The sequence below is a fragment of the Branchiostoma lanceolatum genome, chromosome 13 (genome assembly GCF_035083965.1).
Source record: "Branchiostoma lanceolatum isolate klBraLanc5 chromosome 13, klBraLanc5.hap2, whole genome shotgun sequence".
Taxonomy (NCBI): domain Eukaryota; kingdom Metazoa; phylum Chordata; class Leptocardii; order Amphioxiformes; family Branchiostomatidae; genus Branchiostoma; species Branchiostoma lanceolatum.
The window spans coordinates 1,654,224-1,669,398 of record NC_089734.1 but is presented as its reverse complement, the minus strand read 5'-3'; the positions used below and the strand labels follow the sequence as shown (position 1 = coordinate 1,669,398).

The following is a 15,175-nucleotide window of genomic DNA, read 5'->3' as shown; positions in this document are numbered from 1 at the left end:
GCAATGTGTTGTTTCAAACACTCTTAATGTAAAAATGTTGCGTATGGTAACTCCTGTACACTGTACATACGTTGACAATTGTAGAAAAAGTGCTGACCACCCTAATACTAGCTGTTATCAGTATTTTTGAATACACAAAAAGAAGCTCCTACCTTCTCGGCCCCCTCGCCCCCCTCCCTCCTGTTGGTAACCTGGTTGTTGTTGTCGTTGTGGTTCCCGGTGGAACCCGGCTTGTTGGTCGGACTGGTCGCACTTCTGAACACTGCGGAACAGAGAAAGGGAAACGGGGCATGTTTTTATAAAGACTGCATCAACAGCATTCCATGTGCATGTAATTACACTATCCCCTGGTAGTGTTCCTTTATTACAAGCTATCATGGAGTTGAACTTATCACCATCAAACACCTTCAATCTGAACAAATTACTGTAAACTTAGGAGATATGCATGGATTATCAGCTAAGATTACTGTTTTTCTTCCCAATGTCCACATGACTGTATGGCGAGCCGAGGCAGTGTTTCCGCCAGAGGGGCGTCTTCCCGTCAAATGAAGGCCTCATCTAGCTTGGGATGGCCTGAATGCAGACAGAGGCCGTCCACATTTTGCATTCTCCCTAGGAAGGTTGCGCCTGACGTTTGACGTTTGATCGCACACAAATATAGCATACTTTCTAATATCTTAGCACTCTTTCTGTTTTTTTTCAATCCTATTACCTGTAGTGATGGTCTTGGTTGTGTAGCTTGTCTGTGCCTTGTCCAGATCCGTAGCCTTGCCGGTGTACTGTACAGAAGAAGTGACGGGGGGGCTGTGTGCAGGGGATCGGGGAGGGGGGGAGGTCGGGGAGGTGATCCAGTTCTTCCTGGGGGGTGGAGGGGGCGGCACCTTCTTCCCTGGCTCCAGGACCTGGCCCGAGGGGGAGTGCTGAGATCCATTCTGTGCAGAAGGAACAAAACAATGTTTAACACTAATCATCATCATCATCATCATCTTTCGTCCGGATTTAACACTCAAGCTGGTGAGTCCTAGCCTGGGTGCCATCCTAGTCAGTTTTCTGCAGCTCCCATACTCAATATCAAACTACTAAATGTAACTACAAATGTAACTAGGATGGCACCCAGGCTAAAGAAAGACTTATATATATATATATATATACATGTATCAAGGCAAGTTAATTTTACTCAGAAGGGTTGTAAATGGCAATTTGAAAGAAAGCCTGGTTGACTGGCCTTCTTTGCAATGGTTAGGAAGTCTTTTGATCAAAAGAAATCCTTGATCTGAATTAACATGTTTCCCAAAAGTTCTTCTCAAGAAAGAAAAGTGAATCTATCTATTAGTAAATACCTTTTGGTTATCATGTTTTGAAACCTACCATCACAGCATTGTCATCATGATTGTCACATTCCATGATGTGAAATCAATGACTTCAATTTTGCACAGTTGCATCTTTCCTTTCTTCCCTTCCTTCCTTCCTTCCTTCATTCATCCATTCATTCACATTGTCATTTGTTGTACCATGTTAAGTGCAGCATGTGTTGCTGAGCCCCTTACCTCCACCTTGGGGCTCTCCTGGGGTATCAACACCTCAATCTTGTCCTTGTTATCAGTAGTGCCGGCTGCCTGCTGCAGTGTCTCCTCAGCCTCCTTCAGAGCCTCCACCAGTTTCCTGGTCTCTGGCCCGTGCGAGCCCAGACGAAGTCGTCTCTCCCGCGCTTCTTCTGCAGCCTGGAAGGTTTAAGACGTTCTTATTACTTTCTTGTATATTTTACCTCCTACAAGACATTGCCCTGTATGTAAAACACTAAAACCTATTTGTAGCAGCACAAGATTAAAGCATACTGCCGCCATCCAAGCCCATGCATTTAGTGTGAGCTATTCTGTAAAATACAGCAGAAAGGATATCATTATGACTGCATTTGTGTAAGTATCAGACATAAGCTTAAACAAGACACAAGATTCATGTATAGTGACAGTAAGGTACATAGGTACGACTAGAAAACTATGTATATTGTACACGGATGCCTTTAGCAATGCAATGTAAATGCCTTGATGGGTATCTTATTCAAAAACTTCATTGAGATATAATATATGATGATTATCTAAAATATGATCAAGATCTCTGAGTGTGTTTCAAAGAACTGACATAGGCTCCCTCTAAGATGTAAGCCTCTATACTTGCACCACACTTAAATGGGGAAGTGTGTACATGTATGTGACAGAAATATGAGTTGAACATCAACCAATGGAACAAAGAACATTAAGCAACTGCTAAACATGGTCAAATGAAGCAAGACAATGGTTATCGATATCAATGAGATGAACAAAACATCACAATCGAAATCTAACATGTTTACAAAGAGTACAAAGCGTTAGGGTTATCCAGCAAATAATGTGAACAAACATTAAGTAAATGTTTTAAACAAGACATCTAAGCAATGCACACATTCTTGAGAAGCAGCAAGGGTTGCGAACTGCACATTCACAAGCAAACAAGGTTAATCGTACTCAAGGCTTCTGAAATGTAAAGAAAGAAGAGGCGGGTTAAATATCAACATTAGTGCCTAAATCATGCCAGCTGGGTCTATAGCTACGGAAGATGGCATCACTAACATGGCTGAAAGTTGCGGGCGCTAAAATGTCGGGTTAGAATGATGACATAACTGTCAGGTTAGCATGAGACTGGGTGAGCTGGGTCATATACGAACTTCTAGTACATGACGACCTTCCTGTTACCCTGGGAAGTAACTTTTCAAGGTCACTACTGCAGTGACGGCAGCCATGTTGAAAAGCAGCACAAGTAACATGAGGGTAGCAGAAAGCTCCATGTACCCAGCAGTTAGTGTATATTTTAGTGTTCCATGTGGGGGTTGGGGTCCTAGGATGGTTGCAGGGAGGGAAGTAGCAACTTTACACATAAAGTACACAATGTGCAGAACAACAGAGGTAAAATGCAGGCTCCATGCTACATGTGGGTCGGCCACTCAGAGCAGACATGACTGCAACTTCAGAAATGGAAACAGTAAGAACAAATAAGAGAGCATTCAGGGCAGACAGCCCAGTAAAAAGTGAAGATTTTTGGCAGTTTCACTATACACCGTGACATGCAAAGAAGAAAGTTGGGACCTGATTTGAATTTGAAAAATAGAAGCTGATTCACAGGTGGAAACTTGTGTATAACTGCAAATTTAAAACACCATCAAACTTTAATTTGGTAACAGAAAAATTAGGACCAATAAGTGTTGTAACAACAATTAACCTTGCTGATTCTTCTGTATCCAAATGATTAAAAAATTTATGTAGTACATGGCAGCACCCTTAGTAGAGACAGGCTTAAGTCGTCAAGCTGCATTTATAGGGGGGCATGAAAACAAAAACCTCAATTCTGAAACTGCCAAAATCTTCTCTTTTACCCCGATCTGTACTCGATGGACAGAACACAGAGGCAGACAGGAGGGACACATGATGCACACAACACATGCCTGGAAGGGAAAACGTGAATGAGTGATTCGTAAAACAGACGAATAAATAACGAGTCCGAGTTACATGTTGGGTTAAGAGCTGTTCCTCGAGCAGCGAGTCGGACAGACCACTATCGCCCGTGGGGGTGGTCGTACCCTGCGGAGAAAAAAATCGCTCACTTGTAATCATCAGTGGAAGCAACGGTTCTCTAAAACCGTCTTTGCTATCAACGTCGAGCGTCTTTTTCAATTCATTGGTTAGAATCTTTCAAAGCACGTAAGCTTGTGAGGTAAAATCTCTACAAAAAGAGCAGCCTTGTAAGCATGCATGCACAATACAAGTCTATGTTGTTTGCAGTTGAAGAAAATCTCAGTACTGCATACCCGATATCCCAAATATGAAACCAGACATATATATAGCTTTCAGAACTTGTGTGAATGTATAGGAACTTGAAACGAAAATCTTGCTGTGAAACGCTTCAACGAAATACCTGTGACTGTTAGACTCTATCTGTGCACACGCAGAATGGCATTCACCAAGGTGCAAGCAAAACGACAAGCATGCAGTGAAGAATGAGTGAAGGAGGGAGAATTACAGAGGAGGTCTCCGATGAGGGAGCCTGATCGAAGGTGTTGAGCTCTGGTAGGGTCGTGCGGTGGTGAATCTCCAGCTGAAACGGCCCGGCCGACTGGTGGGGGGGGGGGGGCGACAACAGGGCGAGAAGTTAGCTCCACGCGGGAGAAGGAATAAAGGCGAGGGCAGCAGGAAAAAGGCATCGGCTTTTAGAACTGTTTCTTAAGGTCAAGATGCGCAGAGGTCATACAAGGATAGTGCCAGAGACTGTTCCTTTTTTCTGTTCCTAGCGATTTCCAGTTTTGTAACTCATTGTGTGATATGATTACTATATGATTTAAATAGTAATATACATGTATGACTGTATGGTCCATACAACTCACTAATATACAGTATGTACACGCATAGTAATATACTATTCGTCACAATTTTCTATTCTTACATGAGCCAGACAGGTTAGATGCGTTATGATCACACTTTAACAGCAGCTCCCATGCCACCAAACATTAATCTTCGACTACACTGCCCCCGAACTACGCAGGCCAAACACACTAGGCCACAACCTCCTACGCCAAGACGTGTTACTTTAAGATGCTCTTTTCTGTTACTTTTAGTTTAAGATGCTTTTACAAGCAGGCTGAGAGGAGCTTTCCCCAGCCCATGGCAAGACCTACACGTGTCGTGTCGGGAGGGGTGATGGGAGAGCTGTGACTTTCAGAACCACGACCTTCAGAACCATGCCCTTCGCTGCCGCAACCTTCAGAATCGCGACCTTCAGGACTGCGACCTTCAGGGTCGTGACCTTCAGGACTGCGACCTTCAGAGTCACGACTTTCAGGACTGCGACCTTCAGAGTCGTGACCTTCAGGATCGTGACCTTCAGAGCTGCGACCTTCAGCCTTCTCCATTTCCTCAAACTCCATCTCCAAGGTCGGCGAGAGGGGTTTTCTGCGCTCCCACGGGGAGACCAGACTCTACACAGAGAAATGACAGTACAGTGCAGATGTACATCACTTTTCTCATCCTTGACATCCCATGAAACTATCCTAAATTATATTCTTTTCAATCAAACAAACTAAAATCTAGTCTGTGTGGCCATCGAGTCAATACTTGAAATCTAACCTACCTATCCCTACTACGTACATGTAGCTACAGATTTCTCTAATACAACATGTAGGTCATATAATTATATACTTCCTATTTCCACGCTTTGTTTTTTAAAAAGAAACCCAGATATTTGCACAGTTGCAACAGTCCTCTGACTTGTATGTTGTGCCAGGCCCTGTAAGGTTCATGGTAAAACGTTGTGCCGGCTTGTGAGCATTATTGTCAGTGATAAAAACGGACATGATCTGTCAGTGCATGCCATGCAGTTCACTAGTAAGAAACACAGACAGAAGAAAGAAAGGGAAAGTACTGGAGAATATTCTTGCTCCTTGTGAGGCATCTCAAGTTTTGGGGGCTTCTTCTTCCTCTTCTTCTCCTCCTTCTCTTCCTCCTTCCTTTGTTTCTCAGCTTTCTTGTCCCTTTTCTTCTGCTTCTTGATTTCCTTCTTGAACTCCTTGTCGAACTTGGGCGACCCCTTGTTGTTGTTCCTGGAGTCTGGAGAGCTGAGCTGAGGACTGGGAGGAGGGCTGGTCTCCTATAGCAGTTTTGGAGAACAGGTTAACAAAGAGGTACAGAGTAGAGAAAGTTGGTGAAAGTCAGACCTATCCATTAGCTTAGACTGTCGTTTTTAGCAGTTTAAACGACCATCAAAATGTTTCTCGTTCAAAAAAAGGAACTGACATTAAAACAACCCAGGCTGCCACATGCAAAAAGATAAACATTCAACAACTTCTCACTTGACTTGCTCGAAACATTACCAGCAATACTTGCAAAGCACGGTTTCATGCAGGCAAGACCAACGTTACGAGACACACACACCTTGACGGGCTTAAAATGACGCTACATGTAAAACGATGAAGAGAAATGTGGTAGTGAGATGAGGACACAAATTTGTGAGGCAGGTTTACAAGAACTTAGCATTGACTAGAATTAACCTCCTCCCTGCTGTAGCAGCCTTTTGCCAGCAAATTTGCATTGGTTACAGGGTTAGGCAGCAGGGAGAAGGTTAATATATCTGTTATATATTCTTGACACTGTTACAGAGACTGAGGTGCATTATTCGTCAAGCAGTTTCTTATCACAACTGACTAACACGTACATGGGCGCAAAGACGTGGAATGTAAATCTTAACAAGTTATTACAAAGTGAACATGATGAGAAAAAAAGTAAGACTTAAGCAATATGTGCCAGAAGCTTTGTGTCGCAAACAAGAGACCAATGAAAGTTATTAATGGGACAAAGAACATGTGCTGCAATGACGTCACATTATCCTTTTATTATAAGCTTATCTTCACTTGGCTAATTATTGTCAAAGGATGTAAACATGTAGTGACATGCATGCAGTACCAGAATAAAGGCATGGAACTGTGAAAATACCGAAGATAATTTTGATAACAACAACTAAACAACAATAAAACATGACATTGTGCACAATGACAACATGGACCCGTGTGGCAACGTAATGTTGAAGACTTGAGATGACAATGTTAAACACAACGTTACAAGCCTGAGCCCAGAGGAACATGCAACAACGACCACAGATGGTGCAGGGCCAAAAAACATGCACAAAGCTCTCAAAACTTAAAGCAGCCAGGATGCAAAACAGCAACAACCAAGTGAGAACGTGTGCAAGACACAACGACAACATCAACGACTATTAACCGTTGGGCAACGATGTTAGAACACAGAGAACGTCACTTGACAACGTTAAATGTTACAAACATCCAGGGGAAAAACGAACAACGAAGACGACAACGAAACAGCAACAAACACAGCCATTCCGGGATGCATTAACGCGACGTCACTACCTGCATGAATTTCGTCTTGAGACGCTGGAGCGCCCTGAACCGGTTATGCCGCTGCAGAGTGGCTTCGGTCGTCGGTGGAGGCAGCTTCGCGGGAGAAACAACAACACAGCTGATCAAACCACCCACAATCTCAGGCATCGCTACACTTTCTCAGCAATTCTACATGTGTTTTCAAGACTTCTGTATACACACAACATGAAACTTGTTTCTTTTTCATGCCATACCAAAACGTTATTGGGGAAAAGTTGTTAACAAAGGGAAGTTGGCAAAATGAGTGGGGTGGGTGGCTAGCATATTCTTCAGTTCTGCTAAAACATGACATACAAAGTGTTCTTAGATGCACATAAAGCATAAAGGCAGACAAAATATTGATATTGATATCTAACAAACTATCTGGTCTTCAGAAAACCGTGTAGATTTACCCCTATCATATACAATGCACAATGTATATCTTAAAGTTTAACCATCATACAAATCAAATGGCAAGATATCAGTTTCCAAACACCAGGACCCTTGCTTGTTATACATCCATGATAATTAACCTTCTCCCTGCTGCCTAACCCAATAACCAATACAAATTTGATAACAAAAGGCTACTTTCTTGTTAAAATAGGCCTAAATTCATGTTTCTGTCACCCTTCCCAGTGAGGCATTAATATATACAAGAAAGATGGCAGACGCCGTCTGAAAGCTTTTCACCAAGAAACTTGTAGTCATGTTTAAGTTTTAATTCACTAAGTATTACTAACTCTAATTGTGAAGTTACTACAATTCAATATCATTAACAGTTGGTGTCTGTTTTGTGGAAAGTGATGTAAGAACATGAATCGACATGCAACTATTAACTATCGTCATGATGGCTAGAAGGGAACTTAAATCTGTTTCTTGTTAATATGTTACACACAGAAGACACGCTAAATTTAAAAGGAAAACACAAAGTGGAGTCAATGAAAGAACAAACCACAGTCAAACCTGTCTATAGTGACCAACTCGAGTTGTCGACACCAGTTGACTATGAATTTTGACAAATCAAACTCGAGGAAGTTAATATATTTTTCTTAGATGTGACCAGAAGAGCGTGCTGGGGCTAGAATATTCCAGGCTACTTCAAACCTAGTGCCGACCTTGGTTGGGAAGTGGTCAGAAGAACAGGAAGGTCCTGAATGTGTGACAGGGGCTTAAGGGGCCAGAAAAGTCGCCACTGTGGCCATTTCTTGAGGTGGCCACTGGTACAGGTTTGACTGTTTAAGTGAGCATTTAGCAGGGCTGTCTCCAGCTTGAAATTTTTTTCCTTCCCACTCATCGTTTGGGAGCTCGTGTTCTTAAATTTTATTGTTATGTCATTTTAAGCTTACAAAAGTTGTCATTCATGCATTTTAAGTCGTAAAGTTCAGATTGACAGGGTGAACTTTGTTCCATCCCCACAAGCACATTTCCGTCCTGGGACGGAGGGACGGGTCCTGGAGACAGCCCGGATTAAAACTGTCTTCATGGTCAAAGAAAGAAGGTAAGTGTGCATTTACGTTGTCATCGTGATCGGGTGAGGCTGCCGGGTCCGGCTGCGGCTGTGGAATGGTGAGAAGTGGAGGCGGGACGGACTGGGGCTTCTCGGGCAAGGGCGGTTTGACCGGCGAGCGGACCTCGCGACGTTGCGGGGACAACGGAGCGCCCGGCTCCCGTGACAACGGAGCGCCTGATTCCCGCGCTGGCGGCGGGGAGGCTGGGATTGGTTCCTTCTTCAATGGGGAGGTTTTCGGGCTGTCGATTTTAGCCGGGGGCGAAATGGGTCTCATCATAGGAGGGGAGACCGAGCGGTGTTCTTTCTGCCAGGGGGGTGAGTGAGGGAGGGCACCGGGTTTCGGCGGGGGGGTTGGCACAGGCGGCTGCTGTTTCTTCAGAGGGGGGGAGCTAGCAGGGGGGCTCTTTTTGACAGGGGGTGGGGGCGGGGCTGTCTTGGTTTCCTTGGCGACGGTTGGAACTTCCTTTTTCAGTGGTATAGTGGGGCTGGGGGCTTTTTTGGTGGGAGAAACTGTACGAGTGATTTGTTTTGGAGGGGGGGTGGTAGACTGTTTTGGAGGGGGGGTACCAGCCTGTTTTGAAAGGGGGGTTATGGCTTGTTTTGGAGGGGGGGTGATAGCCTGTTTTGTTGGGGGTGTACTAGGCTGTTTTGGAAGGGGGGTGCCAGGCTGTTTTGGAGGGGGTGTACCAGCCTGTTTTGGAGGGGGGGTACCAGCCTGTTTTGGAGGGGGGGTACCAGCTTGTTTTGGAGGGGGGCTGCTAGGTTGAGGGGATGGCTTCTTCGTAAGAGGGATCTCTCGTGAGTACTGCCTGGTTGGGGACGGGACCGGACGGGGTGACGCCTTCATCGGGGGTGAGTCCTGTCAGAAAAGGGTTAGTTCAGTAGGTTGGTACGGATGTTACAACAGAGTCCCTGAGTCAAACATGTTTCGGTGCAGACACACATAACGTGGTTAGTCAACGCACACTCAAGTGACTGTTCCTATGGTTAGGTGAAGTTACTGGAATCATTAACTTTTGTGTTTTTGGTGGTCACAACAAGAGATGAAGACCCACAAATTCAGCTGTGGAGATAAATAGGAAAAATGGTGGTCTTGACTACCATAAGCTTCAGACTATGTGTTCTGTTCAGAACCCTGACCACCTATGGGGCCTTTGCCTCTTGTTGTATATTTCTGTGTTAACCATGCCAGCAGCATCTACACAATGACTGACTGGTCTGACTTATAACTTATCACTCCATACTACACTGTAAAATTTGTACTACGGTAACCCATGCAAATAACTTTCTGTACACCATCTATGTAGCCTGTCTGTGCCAATGTGTTCTAAGTTTGCGATCGCCTACAGCAATCACAACTTGCCATTGCCAACCAACTCAAGACATGCCATGCTTTGGTGCAAAACTGCTGGCGAAAAACTGCATTTTGCGGCTGGTGCGAGGCAATGGGTAAGAACTGCTTCAACCAATCATGCAGATTTAACAAGTACATGTTCTTTTCTCAAGGTCATTCTCAAGGTCATGCAGGCCAAAGGCACCTTGGTCTGGTCCTGCGGAGACTCCTGAAGGTCAGACTGTCCTGGGGAAGTCAGCTCGGAACTCATGGAGGTCGAAGATGGACTTAGCGTCATCTGCTCCTCCTTGGATGGAGAGCTGTCTGTTTCCGAGACGACAGGCTCCGGTTGCACCTTCTCCGCAGGCTTCTCTGCAGCCTTCTCCGCAGGCTTCTCTGCAGGCTTCTCTGCAGGCTTTGCCACGTCCTCAGGTGGCTTTGCAGGCTGCGGTGAGGCCTGTTGGGTAGGGGGCATGTGTCAAGCATGGGTCTGGGCTCTGCTGTACAGACAGACCAGTAGTGTGCTTACCGAGATATTGCTAACCGTAGCTCACACAGCCCATGCTCGACTCGTGTCGTTACTTGTGAGGTGTACCGTGATGGTTTGAGGTTGGAGGCAGTGACACACACACAGGCTTACAGAAGGAGGAATCCGTGACTTGACATCATGATGTGAAATACACCTTGTGAACAAACGTACAGACACAGATGCTCGTGTTCCACACTCAAAAGTTTGTGACAGGCACTACGACATAACAGGCAAGAACACAGATGGTGGAATGGTATTTGGTTTTTGGTTAGCTACATGTAGTGAGTTTCCTTTGCATAAACATTAGAGGGTTATATAGCACCACGTTGTTTGCAATAAGCCCACAAACGCATGACCACAATATCGCTATACACTATACCCGCTTTCGTCTACCGGAAACGTGAATCTGTTTGACCTTTGACCGTGCCCGAAACGAGTCCGGTTTAAACAACGCGGCAAGGAGCACTACACGTCTCTGCTGCAGTTTTTCCTCCAACAGCTAGGGGGAGATGATAAAGGGAGGGACAGGGGTGATTCAAGAGGCACAGACGAACAATAGAACACAAATGGTGGAAGAAATCTGAATACAAAATTTATTTTGAAAATAATGTTGATAATATAATTGTAAAAGAACCTGTTACACGGAATACATTGCATGCACAAACAAACAACAAATGTGCACAGCCAACAAGATGATAGTTCTGAAGTTTTCACTGCAACCAAAGTATATAAAGTTAACCAAAAAGAAGCATTAGCAATACATGTCCAACATTCAGTATTGAAAGGAGAAAAAAAGGCAATTCCAATAAGTCCTATAAGGATATTTGCTGAAAAAAAGAATATTTTATAATAAAAGTTCTAAATACTATAACTGAAGAAAAACTGAGGCGTAATCCTTTACATGCATTGTCAGTGGCAAATATGTCCCAACAAGCATGCAAGAGACCTGGAAAGGTACTGGGGAGATCCACATTAAAATGTTTGGTGTGAAATGATGCGGCGAGTGCCAGCAACACGCTGCATGTTGGAAAAACACACATGATACTGTACAGTGTTCTCGCCAGGGCATTTGAGCGTAGGGGGCCCCTACGCTGTGATTTGGATCCCCTATGCTGTGATTCTGGCCCCTACGCTGTGTTTCAACCAGCATAGGGGGGATTTTTTGTTGTTTTGATGCAAAGGGAAAAAACTTTGGCTTTATTTCACAAACTTTAGCCCTCAAAATGCAGGAAATAGTGTCTTTGAGAGTTTTAAAGTTCAAATTGTCTAGGGGGAGGATGCCCCGGACGCCCCTACATTATTCCTGCCTGCAGCCCTCATCCTCACACCCGTAGCGCTTGCCATGTGGCTTTGCCACGCAAAGATGCCCCTACACTGTGAAAAAATCCTGGTGAGAACACTGCTGTATACTTCTCAAGCCCCTGACACACAGCACGAAAATCGATCGGTCATCAAGTCTGTGAGCTCTAAATAAGATTTTCGGCAGAAACACACCCAGGCCTTATCTCGATCATCACATGATTCTTAGGAATAAACCAACGTTTACAAGTCACCGAGTGGCCATTGTACAATTTTTAGAAAATAATTCACCGACTTTTACAGGTCACCAAGGCCCATTAAAAAAAGGAAGGATAGATTTTCAGGCAAAAATGAGGCGTGACGCACTGTAGATTTTGAAATTGGGCGGCCTTCTGGCGATCAGCAAATACGGTAGCCGCCAAAGCTAGTTGACTATGTGATAGGGGCTTTTATCAAGTGTACAGGGTCTCTCTCAGAAGTTCATTGTTGTCCCAGCAGTAAAAACACTGACCTGAATGCTCTGCAGCCTCCTCTCGTGGTCCGGTGTGAGACCCTTGATCTCCTCCAGCAGTTTCTCCTGATCAGGCTCGCCCTTCTGCTCGAACACGGGAACCTGCGCCGGGCGGTGCTCCTGAACCGACGCTAGTCTGGGGGGGACAAAATTGAAATAAATGATTTATATTGCTTTACATTGTAAAAAAAGTTTAAGAACAGAATTTTGAAATACACAGTTAACCAAGGGCTACCTTGGAAATCATTTGCTTTGTTAACTGAAGGAACTACCCTTAAGATTTATAAACAAAAACAAATAGATTTGAAGGTGGTTTTGCTACACTTTCTCCTTTGTACTTTGGTGGTACATGTTTTCTAATTTGTGGTGGGTGTTAAACTCAATGTGCAACTTGATGTCAGTGCTAAAAGCAAGTTTGTTCACCAGTCTCACCTCTGCAGCGTGTGCAGCGTCCCCGTCAGTTTCTTGATCCTCTTGAGCGCACCCTCCACCTTGTCAGTCTCATCGTTAACAAACCTGCGTATAGAGAGTTCCATGTGAGACAATTCTAAATCGATACCACTTCGCATTTTAAGCAGAATTTACATGGTATAACAAACTTGTTTGACTTTAAGCAGATTAGAGCAAGCTGTGAACAGATTTATGCTCTTACAATACACAGATATTCAAAACAAAATAATCTATATACAGTATACCAAAATTTCAAAGTTAGTTTTTATGTCAATCAATCTTATTGTACTTTATTCTCATTGAGCTGTCTTATAATTTGGTCCTGCTTGAATATTGCTGTTAAGTGGGACTGACCTCTCCTCTTGAACTACGACCTCCATCTCAGCTGACAGGACTGCCTTCAGTTCCTCATTCAGCCCCGGCCAGGTGTCTGTAAAACAACAGGAAAGCATGTCAACATAGAATATACAAATGTACAGTCAAGGTGCAGTTTTCATAAGTCTTGAAATGTGCGCAAGGGATTGACTTGACATGGAACGACTGGTGAGCCATCTGGAAAAACATTGTATTTCTTAATTGGAATAACATCTTCTCCAAACTTCAAGCTAAGAGATTAACAAATACACATGCACACACACTCACTCACACACACACACACACACACACACACTCATACACAAAATCTTTTAAATTCAGTCATACTTTCTTGAGCAACCAACCACCAACCAACCAACCAACCAACCATCCAACAAATGCAGAATGCTTTTAAGACAATCTCCTTTACAATGTACAACACAATGTAGATTATACTTTTAGAAACAGATCATGCCGTACCTTGTAGTTCCCTCCAGTCCTTCTCCGACCTGTTGAGAGCCTTCAGCATGGCCTCCACGTCCCCCACACTGACTCTGCAGCGCTTGTTCACCACGTCTGTACGCACCTCCTCAACCCATCTCTCCAGCTCACTACAGGGGAAACATACAATACACATAAAACTTTAATCCCAATCCTAACCCTAACATCCCCACACTGACTCTGCAGCGCTTGTTCACCACGTCTGTACGCACCTCCTCCACCCATCTCTCCAGCTCACTACAGGGGAAACATACAATACACATAAAACTTTAATCCCAATCCTAACCCTAACATCCCCACACTGACTCTGCAGCGCTTGTTCACCACGTCTGTACGCACCTCCTCCACCCATCTCTCCAGCTCACTACAGGGGAAACATACAATACACATAAAACTTTAATCCCAATCCTAACCCTAACATCCCCACACTGACTCTGCAGCGCTTGTTCACCACGTCTGTACGCACCTCCTCCACCCATCTCTCCAGCTCACTACAGGGGAAACATACAATACATTTAAACCTTCATCATACAAGTAGCTATAATAATGTATAACCTCCACCCATCCCTCCAGGTCAATGTGAAAGCAACAAACACACAAATTCAAAAAAATACAACCTGCTACATTTAAAATCTTGTAATACTCTGGCTCTGTACTTGGAAGTGGTACATACAGGACTGGTACAGCGTGCAGAAGATTTGCCTTGAAGCATACATGTAGTCTCCTACTCTTTACAGGAAGCGTGGAAGATCTTTTTACAATAAGCTCAAGTCGTGGCTCTCGACAAACGACAGTCATAGCAACCACTTACAGCTTGCCAAGCTGATTCTGATGGGTAGACTGGGATTTGAGCCTGAATTTAGAAAAGGATTGGCTCAGCACTGAAAAAGTCCACCCAAAGCTTTAAAGCATTATCTATTAGTAAGTACAACTTACCTCAGCTTTTTTTCCACTATTTCAGCTCTCTTCCGGAAGTTGTGCATCTCCAGGTCGACCCTTGACCTCTGCGTCCTGACGGGGTGAATGCTGCCGCTCGGTGACCTGCTCAGCCTGACCTGGATCTCTCTCTTCACCCTGGGTCAGAGGAGAAAGGTTAAAGATCACATTAAGGACTGCTCAGCCTGACCCGGACTTATCTCTTCACCCTGGGTCAGAGGGGAAAGGTTAGAAACTTTCTGGCTACACTACAGGTATGTGCAATTATGCTGTATTAAGGTCGAGGATAAAGGTTAGATGATGTACAGCTTGACCTGGATGTCTCCTTTCACCCTAGGGTAAGAGGGTAAGGGTCGCAGACTTACAATTGGCCACCACTATGGAATCATGCTGTATCTACAGTAACTACAAGGTATCAAGGTGACAAAAAGAGCTACTGTTCATTCTTTTTCTGGGGGATACCAGGAAAATGGGCACTAACATGTGATACCTTGCAGTCTGACAAGTCAACAACTTACATATGTATTCAATATGTTGAATTTAGGCCATGAGAAGAAAATATTGGGAGAAAGAAGAAACAAAGAAAAACCTCACTTTTCGAATGTATCGTTCATCTCCTGTGCGTTGTGTCTGTGGATGATGCGCAGCTGGTTCAGCTGTTCTCTCAGCCCCTTCGTCGTGTGCTGTAATCTGATAGCCTTCTCCGCAACACGCTCGTCTGCAACCGGGGACGACGCACGTCCGGACACCGTGCTAATGCTCTCCGCTAGGGGGAACAACAACATGGTCACCTTCATGTT

The 15,175-nt window shown here is 44.4% G+C and overlaps 1 protein-coding gene across 1 annotated transcript in view; it reads right to left on the bottom strand.

Moving 5' to 3' along the window:
- LOC136447075 (SRC kinase signaling inhibitor 1-like) overlaps positions 1–15,175 on the bottom strand; it is a 93,283-nt gene that overhangs the window by 5,109 nt on the left and 72,999 nt on the right. The window contains exons 15-32 of the mRNA XM_066445751.1: positions 14,970–15,141; positions 14,376–14,513; positions 13,419–13,549; positions 12,939–13,014; positions 12,567–12,650; positions 12,135–12,270; positions 10,704–10,823; positions 10,001–10,252; positions 8,467–9,321; positions 6,944–7,027; positions 5,955–5,975; positions 5,446–5,670; positions 4,703–5,002; positions 4,051–4,143; positions 3,540–3,611; positions 1,548–1,721; positions 713–932; positions 153–262 (exon numbers count right to left, since the gene is read on the bottom strand). Of these exons, the coding sequence (XP_066301848.1) occupies positions 153–262; positions 713–932; positions 1,548–1,721; positions 3,540–3,611; positions 4,051–4,143; positions 4,703–5,002; positions 5,446–5,670; positions 5,955–5,975; positions 6,944–7,027; positions 8,467–9,321; positions 10,001–10,252; positions 10,704–10,823; positions 12,135–12,270; positions 12,567–12,650; positions 12,939–13,014; positions 13,419–13,549; positions 14,376–14,513; positions 14,970–15,141 (3,263 nt within the window). The remainder of the gene's footprint in view (positions 1–152; positions 263–712; positions 933–1,547; positions 1,722–3,539; positions 3,612–4,050; positions 4,144–4,702; positions 5,003–5,445; positions 5,671–5,954; positions 5,976–6,943; positions 7,028–8,466; positions 9,322–10,000; positions 10,253–10,703; positions 10,824–12,134; positions 12,271–12,566; positions 12,651–12,938; positions 13,015–13,418; positions 13,550–14,375; positions 14,514–14,969; positions 15,142–15,175) is intronic.